Consider the following 14,351-nt stretch of genomic DNA (forward strand, 5'->3'; position numbering starts at 1 on the left):
TAGCTCCAGAGGGACGATCACAGGCCCAGCTTGGATGGGTCCCAGAGCCGCGCCGCCGGCCCCCTTACAGAGCCAGAAGGCAGAAGAGGTCCGGAAAATCGGCGGCAGAAGACGTCCTGTCTTCAACAAGGTAGCGCACAGCACTGCAGCTGTGCGCCATTGCTCTCAGCACACTTCACACTTCGGTCACTGAGGGTGCAGGGCGCTGGGGGGGGGGCGCCCTGAGACGCAATAAAAACACCTTGGATGGCAAAAAAAAATGCATCACATATAGCTCCTGGGCTATATGGATGCATTTAACCCCTGCCAGAATCCATAAAAAAGCAGGAGAAAAGTCAGCGAAAAAGGGGCGGAGCCTATCTCCTCAGCACACTGGCGCCATTTTCCCTCACAGCTCCGTTGGAGGGAAGCTCCCTGTCTCTCCCCTGCAGTCACTACACTACAGAAAGGGTTAAAAAAAGAGAGGGGGGCACTAATTAGGCGCAGTATTAACTATACAGCAGCTATAAGGGGAAAAACACTTATATAAGGTTATCCCTGTATATATATAGCGCTCTGGTGTGTGCTGGCAAACTCTCCCTCTGTCTCCCCAAAGGGCTAGTGGGGTCCTGTCCTCTATCAGAGCATTCCCTGTGTGTGTGCTGTATGTCGGTACTTTTGTGTCGACATGTATGAGGAGAAAAATGATGTGGAGACGGAGCAGATTGCCTGTAATAGTGATGTCACCCCCTAGGGGGTCGACACCTGAGTGGATGAACTGTTGGAAGGAATTACGTGACAGTGTCAGCTCTGTATAAAAGACAGTGGTTGACATGAGACAGCCGGCTACTCAGCTTGTGCCTGTCCAGACGTCTCATAGGCCGTCAGGGGCTCTAAAGCGCCCGTTACCTCAGATGGCAGATATAGACGCCGACACGGATACTGACTCCAGTGTCGACGGTGAAGAGACGAATGTGACTTCCAGTAGGGCCACACGTTACATGATTGAGGCAATGAAAAATGTTTTACACATTTCTGATAATACGAGCACCACCAAAAAAGGGGTATTATGTTCGGTGAGGAAAAACTACCTGTAGTTTTCCTGAATCTGAGAAATTAAATGAGGTGTGTGATGATGCGTGGGTTTCCCCCGATAACAACGGATAATTTCTAAAATGTTATTGGCATTATATCCTTTCCCGCCAGAGGTTAGGGTGCGTTGGGAAACACCCCCTAGGGGGGATAAAGCGCTCACACGCTTGTAAGGGCTCTACCCTCGCCTGAGATGGCCGCCCTTAAGGATCCTGCTGATAGAAAGCAGGAGGGTATCCTAAAAGGTATTTACACACATACTGGTGTTATACTGCGACCAGCAATCGCCTCAGCCTGGATGTGCAGTGCTGGGTTGGCGTGGTCGGATTCCCTGACTGAAAATATTGATACCCTAGATAGGGACAGTATATTTTTGCCTATAGAGCATTTAAAAGATGCATTTTTATATATGCGTGATGCACAGCGGAATATTTGCCGACTGGCATCAAGTCTAAGCGCGTTGTCCATTTCTACCAGTAGAGGGTTATGGACACGTCAGTGGTCAGGTGATGCGTATTCCAAACGGCATTTGGAAGTATTGCTTTATTAAGGGAGGAGTTATTTGGGGTCGGTCTTTCAGACCTGGTGGCCACGGCAACAGCTGGGAATTCCACGTTTGTACCCCAGGTCGCCTCTCAACATGAGAAGACGCCGTATTATCAGGCGCAGTCTTTTCGTGGACAAGCGGGCAAAAGGTTCCTCATTTCTGCCCCGTGACAGAGGGAGAGGAAAAAGGCTGCAGAAATCAGCCAGTTCCCAGGAACAGAAACCCTCTCCCGCCTCTGCCAAGCCCTCAGTATACGCTGGGGCTTTACAAGCAGAATCAGGCACGGTGGGTGGCCCGTCTCAATGAATTTCAGCGCGCAGTGGGCTCACTCGCAAGTAGACCCCTGGATCCTTCAGGTGATATCTCAGGGGTACAAATTAGAATTCGAGACGTCTCCCCCTCGCCGTTTCCTAAAGTCGGCTTTACCGATGTCTCCTTCTGACAGGGAGACAGTTTTGGAAGCCATTCACAAGCTGTATTCCCAGCAGGTGATAATCAAGATACCCCTCCTGCAACAGGGAACGGGGTATTATTCCACACTGTTGTGGTACCGAATGCGGACGGCTCGGTGAGACCGATTCTAAATCTAAAATCTTTGAACACTTACGTACAGAGGTTCAAATTCAAGATTGAGTCACTCAGAGCAGTGATTGCGAACCTGGAAGAAGGGGACTACATGATGTCTCGGGACATCAAGGATGCTTACCTTCATGTCAAAATTTACCCTTCTCACCAAGGGTACCTCAGGTTTATGGTACAGAACTGTCACTATCAGTTCAGACGCTGCCGTATGGATGGTACACGGCACCCCGGGTCTTTACCAAGGTAATGGCCGAAATGATGATATTCCTTCGAAGGAAGTGAATTTTAGTTATCCCTTCCTTGGACAATTCCCTGATAAGGGTAAGATCCAGGAAACAGTTGGAGGTCGGTGTAGCACTATCTCAGGTAGTGTTGCGGCAGCACGATTGGATTCTCAATATTCCAAAATCGCACCTGGTTCCGACGACGTGTCTTCTGTTCCTAGGGATGATCCTGGACACAGTCCAGAAAAAGGTGTTTCTCCCGGAGGAGAAAGCCAGGGAGTTATCCGAGCTAGTCAGGAACCTCCTAAAACCGAGCCAAGTCTCAGTGCATCAATGCACAAGGGTTCTGGGTAAAATGGTGGCTTCCTACGAAGCAATCCCATTCGGCAGATTCCACGCAAGAACTTTCCAGTGGGACCTGCGGGACAAATGGTCCGGATCGCATCTTCAGATGCATCAGCGGATAACCCTGTCACCAAGGACAAGGGTGTCCCTCCTGTGGTGGTTGCAGAGTGCTCATCTTCTAGAGGGCCGCAGATTAGGCATTCAGGACTGGGTCCTGGTGACCACTGATGCCAGCCTGCGAGGCTGGGGAGCAGTCACACAGGGAAGGAATATCCAGGGCTTATGGTCAAGCCTGGAGACATCACTTCACATAAATATCCTGAAGCTAAGGGACATTTACAATGCTCTAAGCTTAGCAAGACCTCTGCTTCAAGGTCAGCCGGTGTTGATCCAGTCGGACAACATCACGGCAGTCACCCACGTAAACAGACAGGGTGGCACAAGAAGCAGGAGGGCAATGGCAGAAGCTGCAAGGATTCTTCGCTGGGCGGAAAATCATGTGATAGCACTGTCAGCAGTATTCATTCCGGGAGTGGACAACTGGGAAGCAGACTTCCTCAGCACGACCTCCACCCGGGAGAGTGGGGACTTCACCCAGAAGTCTTCCACATGATTAAAAACTCGACAGGTATTGCGCCAGGTCCAGGGACCCTCAGGCAATAAGCTGTAGACGCTCTGGTAACACCGTGGGTGTACCAGTCAGGGTATGTGTTCCCTCCTCTGCCTCTCATACCCAAGGTACTGAGATTGATAAGATGGAGAGGAGTAAGCACTATATTCGTGGTTCCGGATTGGCCAAGAAGGACTTGGTAACCGGAACTTCAAGAGATGCTCACGGAGGATCCGTGGCCTCTACCTCTAAGAAGGGACCTGCTCCAGCAAGGACCCTGTCTGTTCCAAGACTTACCGCGGCTGCGTTTGACGGCATGGCGGTTGAACGCCGGATCCTGAAGGAAAAAAGGCATTCCGGATGAAGTCATCCCTATCCTGATCAAAGCCAGGAAGGATGTAACCGCAAAAACATTATCACCGCAATTGGCGAAAATATGTTGCGTGGTGCGAGGCCAGTAAGGCCCGACGGAGGAAATTCAACTGGGTCGATTCCTACATTTCCTGCAAACAGGAGTGTCTATGGGCCTGAAATTGGGGTCCATTAAGGTTCAAATTTCGGCCCTGTCAATTTTCTTCCAAAAAGAACTAGCTTCAGTCCCTGAAGTTCAGACGTTTGTAAAAGGGGTACTGCATATACAGCCTCCTTTTGTGCCTCCAGTGGCACTTTGGGATCTCAATGTAGTTTTGGGTTCCAAAAGTCACATTGGTTTGAACCACTTAAATCTGTGGAGTTAAAATATCTCACATGGAAAGTGGTCATGCTGTTGGCCCTGGCCTGGGCCAGGCGCGTATCAGAATTGGCGGCTTTATCCTGAAAAAGCCCTTATCTGATTTTCCATTCGGACAGGGCAGAATTGAGGACTCGTCCTCAGTTTCTCCCCAAGGTGGTTTCAGCGTCTCACCTGAACCAACCTATTGGTGGTGCCTGCGGCTACTAGGGACTTGGAGGCCTCCAAGTTGCTAGACGTTGTCAGTGCCCTGAAAATATATGTTTCCAGGACGGCTGGAGTCAGGAAATCTGACTCGCTGTTTATCCTGTGTGCACCCAACAAGCTGGGTGCTCCTGCTTCTAAGCAGACTATTGCTCGTTGGATTTGTAGTACAATTCAGCTTGCACATTCTGTGGCAGGCCTGCCACAGCCAAAAATCTGTAAATGCCCACTCCACAAGGAAGGTGGGCTCATCTTGGGCGGCTGCCCGAGGGGTCTCGGCTTTACAACTTTGCAGAGCAGCTACTTGGTCAGGAGCAAATACGTTTGTAAAATTCTACAAAATTGATATCCTGGCTGAGGAGGACCTGGAGTTCTCTCATTTGGTGCTGCAGAGTCATCCGCACTCTCCCGCCCGTTTGGGAGCTTTGGTATAATCCCCATGGTTTTTACGGAGTCCCCAGCATCCACTTAGGACGTTAGAGAAAATAAGAATTTACTTACCGATAATTCTATTTCTCATAGTCCGTAGTGGATGCTGGGCGCCCATCCCAAGTGCGGATTGTCTGCAATACTTGTACATAGTTATTGTTACAAAAATCGGGTTATTATTGTTGTGAGCCATCTTTCAGAGGCTCCTCTGTTATCATGCTGTTAACTGGGTTCAGATCACAGGTTATACGGTGTGATTGGTGTGGCTGGTATGAGTCTTACCCGGGATTCAAAATCCTTCCTTATTGTGTACGCTCGTCCGGGCACAGAATCCTAACTGAGGCTTGGAGGAGGGTCATAGGGAGAGGAACCAGTGCACACCAGATAGTCCTAAAGCTTTCTTTAGATGTGCCCAGTCTCCTGCGGAGCCGCTATTCCCCATGGTCCTTAGGGAGTCCCCAGCATCCACTACGGACTATGAGAAATAGAATTATCGGTAAGTAAATTCTTATTTTATCTTACACATACACGCCCCCTGATGATGTCATGTCTGAGTCACGCCTCTAATGATGTCATGTCTCAGAGTCTCGCCCCCCTGATAAGTTCACCAGTGAGCGGCATTAATGTATGTAGAAGATCATTTCTCCGCAGAGTGTTCTGGGTGTGACCCCTCATTATCTCTATTTTGTACTCGCCAGGAGACAGCAGATGCTTCCTTTTCACCGTTTCCCCGCAACTGGACGTGTACACGTATTCTGGGTATAATGACCACTATATGTACCTCAATCACGGGCAGCAGACGATGCCAAATGGGCTGGTGAGCACAACTGTCTACGTTACCTGTGATGCCTGTATCTGGTATGAAATGTGATGTTTGAAGGCTGCTGCCTCAATTCCTGGTATAGTAATTGCGCACATCTGTGTAAATTTACTGTGTTTAATTACTTTCCTCTTTGGTGTTATGCCTACAGTAGGTATTCAACATGCGGCTCTTCAGCTGCTGTCGGGCAACACATGCCAGCAAGCTCTGCCATTGTTTTGGCATGTCCTTTTGCCCAAGAAAAACACTGGCAGTTGTCTGCAGTCTGTGTTGGGAACAAAACACAAAAGTGCAGGAATAAGTTGGCATTATGAAATAAGTCCACAGGTCCGTTATAGATTTAAAGTGGTAATTTTGGTTCCTGCAGTAACCTAGAACTCCACAAGATGGCAGCATTAGACAATAACAGGAAACTAATGAAGGAGCAGGTGACATTCACAATACAATATATATGCTGGGTGTGGTTCATAGGGTCAACAGTGTCTAAGTCGACCACTATTGGTCGACAGGGTCTCCAGGTCGATATGGTTTAGGTTGACAGGTCAAAAGGTCAACATGAGGTTTTTTTTGGTGTCGTTTTCTCCGTACAGTGACCGGGAACCCTAAGTAGTGCACCGTGTCCCCTCGCATGGCTCGCGAGCTTCGGGCAAGGTGCCTCGCTCCGTTACTATTCCCTATCTTAGTCCGCGTGGATCGTTAAGTATGATGAAGTTCAAAAAGAGTAAAAAATGTGATAAACGCATGTTGACCTGTCGACCTAGAACATGTCTACCTTGACATCCTGTCGACCTAGTTACTGTCGACCAGTAGTGGTCGACCTAGTTACTGTCGACCTAGAGACCGGATCCCGGTATGCTGGCTGTTAACTAGTGACAGGAAACACCTCATTCCTTACATGCAACAATATACAAAGGTAGGTGTAAAATGGCGCCAGATATGTGTGGGATATATCGTCCGCCATTTTACACCTACCTTTGTGTATTGTATTTTGTTACATTCACACTGTGGCGGGGTATTCAATTATGGAAAATACATACATAGCTATTAAATCCCGGACGTTTTCGGACACTTTTTCCGACAAAGTGGATTCGACTTGTCAACAAGTTGAATCCGCATCCGCGGAAAATAGTCGAAAACGGACGTGTTTTCAACAGAAACACGTGGGTCGTCGAGTAAATTGCCGATCCACATGTTTACCGACGGTGCCGGATTTTTCGGCAGTCGTAAAATCGTCACTTTGATTGAATAGGTCGAATGTTAATTCGACCTAAAAATGGGCAAAAAGTGCAGTTTTTCCAACTGTCGTAAAATTTGGCACTAATTGAATACCCCCTGTGACTGTAATGCCTTCCTGTTACACTCAAGCACCCAAGATGGCTGCCTGACCTGGTCCTTTTGTGGGCAGGATGTATAATCCGTGGAGCTGATGAAGGCTATAAGATGTAACGCAGCAGCTTCCGCACTCTGTAAATGCGCAGACGCTTATTTTGGTCATCTCTGAAATTATTTCACAGATACCGTCTCTGGTTTTCTTTAAACACCCCAGAAAGTGCTGATACCCGAGTACCCTGCAGATGTAAAGTGCTTTTAGTCCTTCTGGAGAAAAGCGCCATATAAGCATTATTGTAGTAATGACTCTGTTATACCTCGTATGCCATATAATAATCAGTGCTCCCAGTGTTGATGTCACTGAGGGGCTAAAAGGATTATTTGGTTCCTTTTAAGAAGCTCAAACTAGAATGTGTTATGCTCATGGTGTAACATCTAGAAATGATCTGGTATAACTTCTCCCCACAAAGATGCAGTCTCAGCGGCCATCCTTCTTATACCGCTGCCTCCTGACTGCCTCCACCCTGCGATCTGCAGAGACTTCCCCTGAAATTGGGTGTAATGGAGATGTTGCTTGTATTAAGAAGTACGCTCATGTGTGAGATCTATGCTTGCATGGTGTCATATCTGCTCATTCAGGAATTACTGTATACCCTGGCTGTGTGCAGTCACAGGGGGCCCCGGCTGCTGTATACCCTGGCTGTGTGCAGTCACAGGGGGCCCCGGCTGCTGTATACCCTGGCTGTGGGCAGTCACAGGGGGCCCCGGCTGCTGTATACCCTGGCTGTGGGCAGTCACAGGGGGCCCCGGCTGCTGTATACCCTGGCTGTGTGCAGTCACAGGGGGCTCCGGCTGCGGTATACCCAGGCTGTGTGCACTGTCACAGGGGGCCCCGGCTGCTGTATACCCTGCTGTGTGCACTGTCACATGGGGCCCCGGCTGATGTATACCCTGGCTGTGTGCAGTCGCAGGGGGCCCCGTCTGCTGTATACCCTGGCTGTGTGCACTGTCACAGGGGGCCCCGGCTGATGTATACCCTGGCTGTGTGCACTGTCACAGTGTGCCCCGGCTGCTGTATACCCTGGCTGTGTGCACTGTCACATGGGGCCCCGGCTGCTGTATACCCTGGCTGTGTGCACTGTCACAGGGGGCCCCGTCTGCTGTATACCCTGGCTGTGTGCAGTCACAGGGGGCCCCGTCTGCTGTATACCCTGGCTGTGTGCAGTCACAGGGGGCCCCGTCTGCTGTATACCCTGGCTGTGTGCACTGTCACAGGGGGCCCCGGCTGCTGTATACCCTGGCTGTGTGCACTGTCACAGTGTGCCCCTGCTGCGGTATACCCTGGCTGTGTGCACTGTCACAGTGTGCCCCGGCTGCTGTATACCCTGGCTGTGTGCACTGTCACAGGGGGCCCCTGTCTGCTGTATACCCTGGCTGTGTGCAGTCACAAGGGGCCCCGTCTGCTGTATACCCTGGCTGTGTGCACTGTCACAGGGGGTCCCGACTGCTGTATACCCTGGCTGTGTGCAGTCACATGGGGCCCCGGCAGCTGTATACCCTGGCTGTGTGCACTGTCACAGGGGGCCCCGTCTGCTGTATACCCTGGCTGCGTGCAGTCACAGTGGGCCCTGTCTGCTGTATACCCTGGCTGTGTGCACTGTCACAGTGTGCCCCTGCTGCGGTATACCCTGGCTGTGTGCACTGTCACAGTGTGCCCCGGCTGCAGTATACCCTGGCTGTGTGCACTGTCACAGGGGGCCCCTGTCTGCTGTATACCCTGGCTGTGTCCAGTCACAGGGGGCCCCGTCTGCTGTATACCTTGGCTGTGTGCACTGTCACAGGGGGCCCCGGCTGCTGTATACCCTGGCTGTGTGCACTGTCACAGTGTGCCCCGGCTGCAGTATACCCTGGCTGTGTGCACTGTCACAGTGTGCCCCTGCTGCGGTATACCCTGGCTGTGTGCACTGTCACAGTGTGCCCCGGCTGCTGTATACCCTGGCTGTGTGCACTGTCACAGTGTGCCCCTGCTGCGGTATACCCTGGCTGTGTGCACTGTCACAGTGTGCCCCTGCTGCGATATACCCTGGCTGTGTGCACTGTCACAGTGTGCCCCGGCTGCGATATACCCTGGCTGTGTGCACTGTCACAGTGTGCCCCGGCTGCTGTATACCCTGGCTGTGTGCACTGTCACAGTGTGCCCCTGCTGCGGTATACCCTGGCTGTGTGCACTGTCACAGTGTGCCCCTGCTGCGATATACCCTGGCTGTGTGCACTGTCACAGTGTGCCCCTGCTGCGGTATACCCTGGCTGTGTGCACTGTCACAGTGTGCCCCGGCTGCTGTATACCCTGGCTGTGTGCACTGTCACAGTGTGCCCCTGCTGCGGTATACCCTGGCTGTGTGCACTGTCACAGTGTGCCCCTGCTGCGATATACCCTGGCTGTGTGCACTGTCACAGTGTGCCCCGGCTGCTGTATACCCTGGCTGTGTGCACTGTCACAGTGTGCCCCTGCTGCGGTATACCCTGGCTGTGTGCACTGTCACAGTGTGCCCCGGCTGCTGTATACCCTGGCTGTGTGCACTGTCACAGTGTGCCCCTGCTGCGGTATACCCTGGCTGTGTGCACTGTCACAGTGTGCCCCTGCTGCGGTATACCCTGGCTGTGTGCACTGTCACAGTGTGCCCCGGCTGCTGTATACCCTGGCTGTGTGCACTGTCACAGTGTGCCCCTGCTGCGGTATACCCTGGCTGTGTGCACTGTCACAGTGTGCCTCGGCTGCTGTATACCCTGGCTGTGTGCACTGTCACAGGGGGCCCCTGTCTGCTGTATACCCTGGCTGTGTGCACTGTCACAGTGTGCCCCGGCTGCTGTATACCCTGGCTGTGTGCACTGTCACAGTGTGCCCCTGCTGCGGTATACCCTGGCTGTGTGCACTGTCACAGTGTGCCTCGGCTGCTGTATACCCTGGCTGTGTGCACTGTCACAGGGGGCCCCTGTCTGCTGTATACCCTGGCTGTGTCCAGTCACAGGGGGCCCCGTCTGCTGTATACCCTGGCTGTGTGCACTGTCACCGGGGCCCCCGGCTGCTGTATACCCTGGCTGTGTGCAGTCACATGGGGCCCCGGCTGCTGTATACCCTGGCTGTGTGCAGTCACATGGGGCCCCGTCTGCTGTATACCCTGGCTGTGTGCACTGTCACAGTGTGCCCCTGTCTGCTGTATACCCTGGCTGTGTGCACTGTCACAGTGTGCCCCGGCTGCAGTATACCCTGGCTGTGTGCACTGTCACATGGGGCCCCGGCTGCTGTATACCCTGGCTGTGTGCACTCACATGGGGCCCCGGCTGCTGTATACCCTGGCTGTGTGCACTGTCACAGTGTGCCCTGGCTGCTGTATACCCTGGCTGTGTGCACTGTCACAGTGTGCCCCGGCTGCTGTATACCCTGGCTGTGTGCACTGTCAGTGTGCCCCGGCTGCAGTATACCCTGGCTGTGCGTACAGTAACAATGGACCCCGGCTGCTGTATACCCTGGCTGTGTGCCCTGTCACAGTGTGCCCCGGCTGCGGTATACCCTGGGTGAATGCTCTGCCACATCGGCACCAGGTGGAACAGTTGGCACTCACTGCTTATAATACCAGTAACTTGATTTTGCTTTGCAGGGCATGGGAGGACAACATGACTATTTTGGACTTTGGATTGACAGTAACTTTGGAAAAGGTCACAGCAAAGCCAAACCCAGGTGCACCACATATAACAGTCCCCAGCTGTCTGCAAAAGAGGAGTTCCAAATAGACGGCATGGAGTTATGGGCCCTCGGGGACCTGCCTGAGCATGTACTGGTAAGTATTAGAGATTCACATTTATTGCCTGTCATGTGTTCATTCTCCCCAAGTGCACATTGTATGGCCTATCCATTCTCCCCAAGTGCACATTGTATGGCCCATCCATTCTCCCCAAAGTGCGCCTTGTATGGCCCATCCATTCTCCCCAAAGTGCGCCTTGTATGGCCCATCCATTCTCCCCAAAGTACACATTGTATGGCCTTTTCATTCTACCCAAGTGCACATTGTATGGCCCATCCATTCTACCCAAAGTGCACATTGTATGGCCCATCCATTCTCCCCAAAGTGCACATTGTATGGCCTATTCATTCTACCCAAAGTGCACATTGTATGGCCTATTCATTCTACCCAAAGTGCACATTGTATGGCCTTTTCATTCTACCCAAAGTGCACATTGTATGGCCTATTCATTCTACCCAAAGTGCACATTGTATGGCCTATTCATTCTACCCAAAGTGCACATTGTATGGCCTATTCATTCTACCCAAAGTGCACATTGTGTGGCCCATCCATTTTCCCCAAAGTGCGCCTTGTATGGCCTATTCATTCTCCCCAGGTGCGCCTTGTATGGCCTTTTCATTCTACCCAAAGTGCACATTGTATGGCCCATGCATTCTCCCCAGGTGCGCCTTGTGTGGCCCATCTATTCTCCCCAGGTGCGCCTTGTGTGGCCCATCTATTCTCCCCTAAGTGTGCCTTGTGTGGCCCATCTATTCTCCTCAGGTGCGCCTTGTGTGGCCCATCTATTCTCCCGTAAGTGTGGCCCATCTATTCTCCCCTAAGTGTGCCTTGTGTGGCCCATCTATTCTCCCCTAAGTGTGCCTTGTGTGGCCCATCTATTCTCCCCTAAGTGTGCCTTGTGTGGCCCATCTATTCTCCCCTAAGTGTGCCTTGCGTGGCCCATCTATTCTCCCCTAAGTGTGCCTTGTGTGGCCCATCTATTCTCCCCTAAGTGTGCCTTGTGTGGCCCATCTATTCTCCCCTAAGTGTGCCTTGTGTGGCCCATCTATTCTCCCCTAAGTGTGCCTTGCGTGGCCCATCTATTCTCCCCTAAGTGTGCCTTGCGTGGCCCATCTATTCTCCCCTAAGTGTGCCTTGTGTGGCCCATCTATTCTCCCCTAAGTGTGCCTTGCGTGGTCCATCTATTCTCCCCTAAGTGTGCCTTGTGTGGCCCATGCATTCTCCTCAGGTGCGCCTTGTGTGGCCCATCTATTCTCCCCTAAGTGTGCCTTGTGTGGCCCATCTATTCTCCCCTAAGTGTGCCTTGTGTGGCCCATCTATTCTCCCCTAAGTGTGCCTTGTGTGGCCCATCTATTCTCCCCTAAGTGTGGCCCATCTATTCTCCCCTAAGTGTGCCTTGTGTGGCCCATCTATTCTCCCCTAAGTGTGCCAAGTGTGGCCCATCTATTCTCCCCTAAGTGTGGCCCATCTATTCTCCCCTAAGTGTGCCTTGTGTGGCCCATCTATTCTCCCCTAAGTGTGGCCCATCTATTCTCCCCTAAGTGTGCCTTGTGTGGCCCATCTATTCTCCCCTAAGTGTGCCAAGTGTGGCCCATCTATTCTCCCCTAAGTGTGCCAAGTGTGGCCCATCTATTCTCCCCTAAGTGTGCCTTGTGTGGCCCATCTATTCTCCCCTAAGTGTGCCTTGTGTGGCCCATCTATTCTCCCCTAAGTGTGCCTTGTGTGGCCCATCTATTCTCCCCTAAGTGTGCCTTGTGTGGCCCATCTATTCTCCCCTAAGTGTGCCTTGTGTGGCCCATCTATTCTCCCCTAAGTGTGCCTTGTGTGGCCCATCTATTCTCCCCTAAGTGTGCCTTGTATGGCCCATTCATTCTCCCCGAGTGCGCCTTGTATGGCCCACGCACTCTCCCCAGGTACGCCTTGTATGGCCCACGCACTCTCCCCAACTTTATATTGTGTATGGTAAAAACAACGTCCCAGACCCCAGCTGTAGTTAAAACTATTTGTTACAACAATACAGTAAGTACAAAAATCAACGTCCGAATATTTTGTAAAATACACACATTCCTTTAAGGTGACATTTTTCTGTCTGGTACTTAAACAGAGGCTGCGTAATACTGAGCGGAATAATATACATGAGGTGAGGGGAGTGCTTGTCCTCCATCCTCTCATTGCTCTGTGGTAGATTACCAGGTTAGGGGGCGGGTTTCTGTGAGTAGCCACTGACTGACAGCGCTTGGCCAGTTTGCGTCTGTAGAAATAGTGTGGATTGGTTGATTCATATAAAAGAGGCAGGGCCAGTGATGTCACTCCTCCCGACTGCATTCTAGTATCTTTGATATGAAAGAGATCCCAATAGGACTTTGTCCTAAAAATGTGGGCGTGGCCTCAGCAGTCTGTAATCCAGTGGTTCCCATGGCGCCCTAGAGTATTAAAAAAAATTTCACGGCACACTTAGGCCAAAAGTTTGAGAATTTCAGAAATAAATATTAAATTAAATAGTGTTTCTATGTCATCCTTGGGGTCGGTTATGTGACGAGGGACAGGATTCGCTGCTCTTTCCACATGTTTTATTATGGGAAGCCACAAGCACTGCTTTTGCCTATTACATTGACCATAAATAAATTGAGTTGGTGCTGGACCACCAACCCAAGGCTCCCCTACAAGTGCCCTGAGGAATCCCAGGGTGCTACGGCATCCAGTTTGGGAACCACTGCTGTATTGGAAGGGGAGAGGGGTTTCTGTAGAACAGCTGCAATATAATCCAAGGGTAACACTGAACAGTGTGTTTTCCCAGAATGAAAATGGTTATAGAGGTCCCTTCCTGTGGTAAGAATTCCATTGTAAGGCAGTGACATGCTAATGTCGGGTGGAGTCTGGGGCATTTCTTTACATTACATGAATCCCTTATGCTGGGTCCGGTGTGCGACTGTTTGCGCAGTCCATAGTGCGCCAGTTTGTGCTGTAGTGTAACCGCTGTTCACGGATCTTGTGTCACAGATATTATTTCTTGTGTTTAGGCCAAAACCAAAAAAAGCATCCTGGATGTGGACCCCGAGGCCCGGGCTCTGCTGGAAATGACAGGACGGACCCGCCAGAGCGACGGATTGAGAGAGAAAGATGAAGACTAGGGTTCAGATGCCGGGAAGGATATGACCTGTTCATGTAACGGACTCTTTACAACAAGGTGACATTAAAGAAACAGGAGGAGGAGCGACCTGCTATACTCATCCCTCACTTGTTATGCCGGCTGCTCCGCCTCAGGACAGGAACGTTCTCATGTTCTGTGTTCCTATTGTATATATCCGGGGCCGAGCGGTTACAGCTCCATGTAGAGTAAATCCACTGGCAGAAGGCGGCATGTCTTCCCTCCCTGTTGTACATTTTCCTGTATATACTTTTAGTTTTTCGTTATTTTGTAGTTTTAGCGATTTTTACTGTTTGGCCTTTTCTGGGTGCTACAGCCACTCTCCTTGTTACCACCACTAGGGGGCGCTCCCCACTCGCTGTAGGATTCCCGGGTTCAGATTTTATATATTTATAACCTGAAACAGATGATTTTTTTTATTTTTTTATTTAATGCTAATTTTTATTTTTATGTCACTTTTGTGGATCCAGGTCATGGTGTTGTCACATGATGGCCCGCCGCGTCACGTG

The 14,351-nt window shown here is 51.2% G+C and overlaps 1 protein-coding gene across 6 annotated transcripts in view; it reads left to right on the plus strand.

Moving 5' to 3' along the window:
* The window catches only part of MEAK7 (MTOR associated protein, eak-7 homolog), a 52,941-nt gene extending 38,854 nt beyond the window's left edge, over positions 1 to 14,087 (plus strand). For all 6 annotated transcript variants that reach the window (XM_063945712.1, XM_063945713.1, XM_063945709.1 and 3 more), the window contains exons 6-8: positions 5,441 to 5,559; positions 10,551 to 10,730; positions 13,715 to 14,087. In XM_063945712.1, the coding sequence (XP_063801782.1) occupies positions 5,441 to 5,559; positions 10,551 to 10,730; positions 13,715 to 13,825 (410 nt within the window). In that variant the 3' untranslated portion in view covers positions 13,826 to 14,087. The remainder of the gene's footprint in view (positions 1 to 5,440; positions 5,560 to 10,550; positions 10,731 to 13,714) is intronic.
* Positions 14,088 to 14,351: the final 264 nt, after the last annotated feature.

Source organism: Pseudophryne corroboree, chromosome 11 (genome assembly GCF_028390025.1).
Source record: "Pseudophryne corroboree isolate aPseCor3 chromosome 11, aPseCor3.hap2, whole genome shotgun sequence".
NCBI lineage: Eukaryota > Metazoa > Chordata > Amphibia > Anura > Myobatrachidae > Pseudophryne > Pseudophryne corroboree.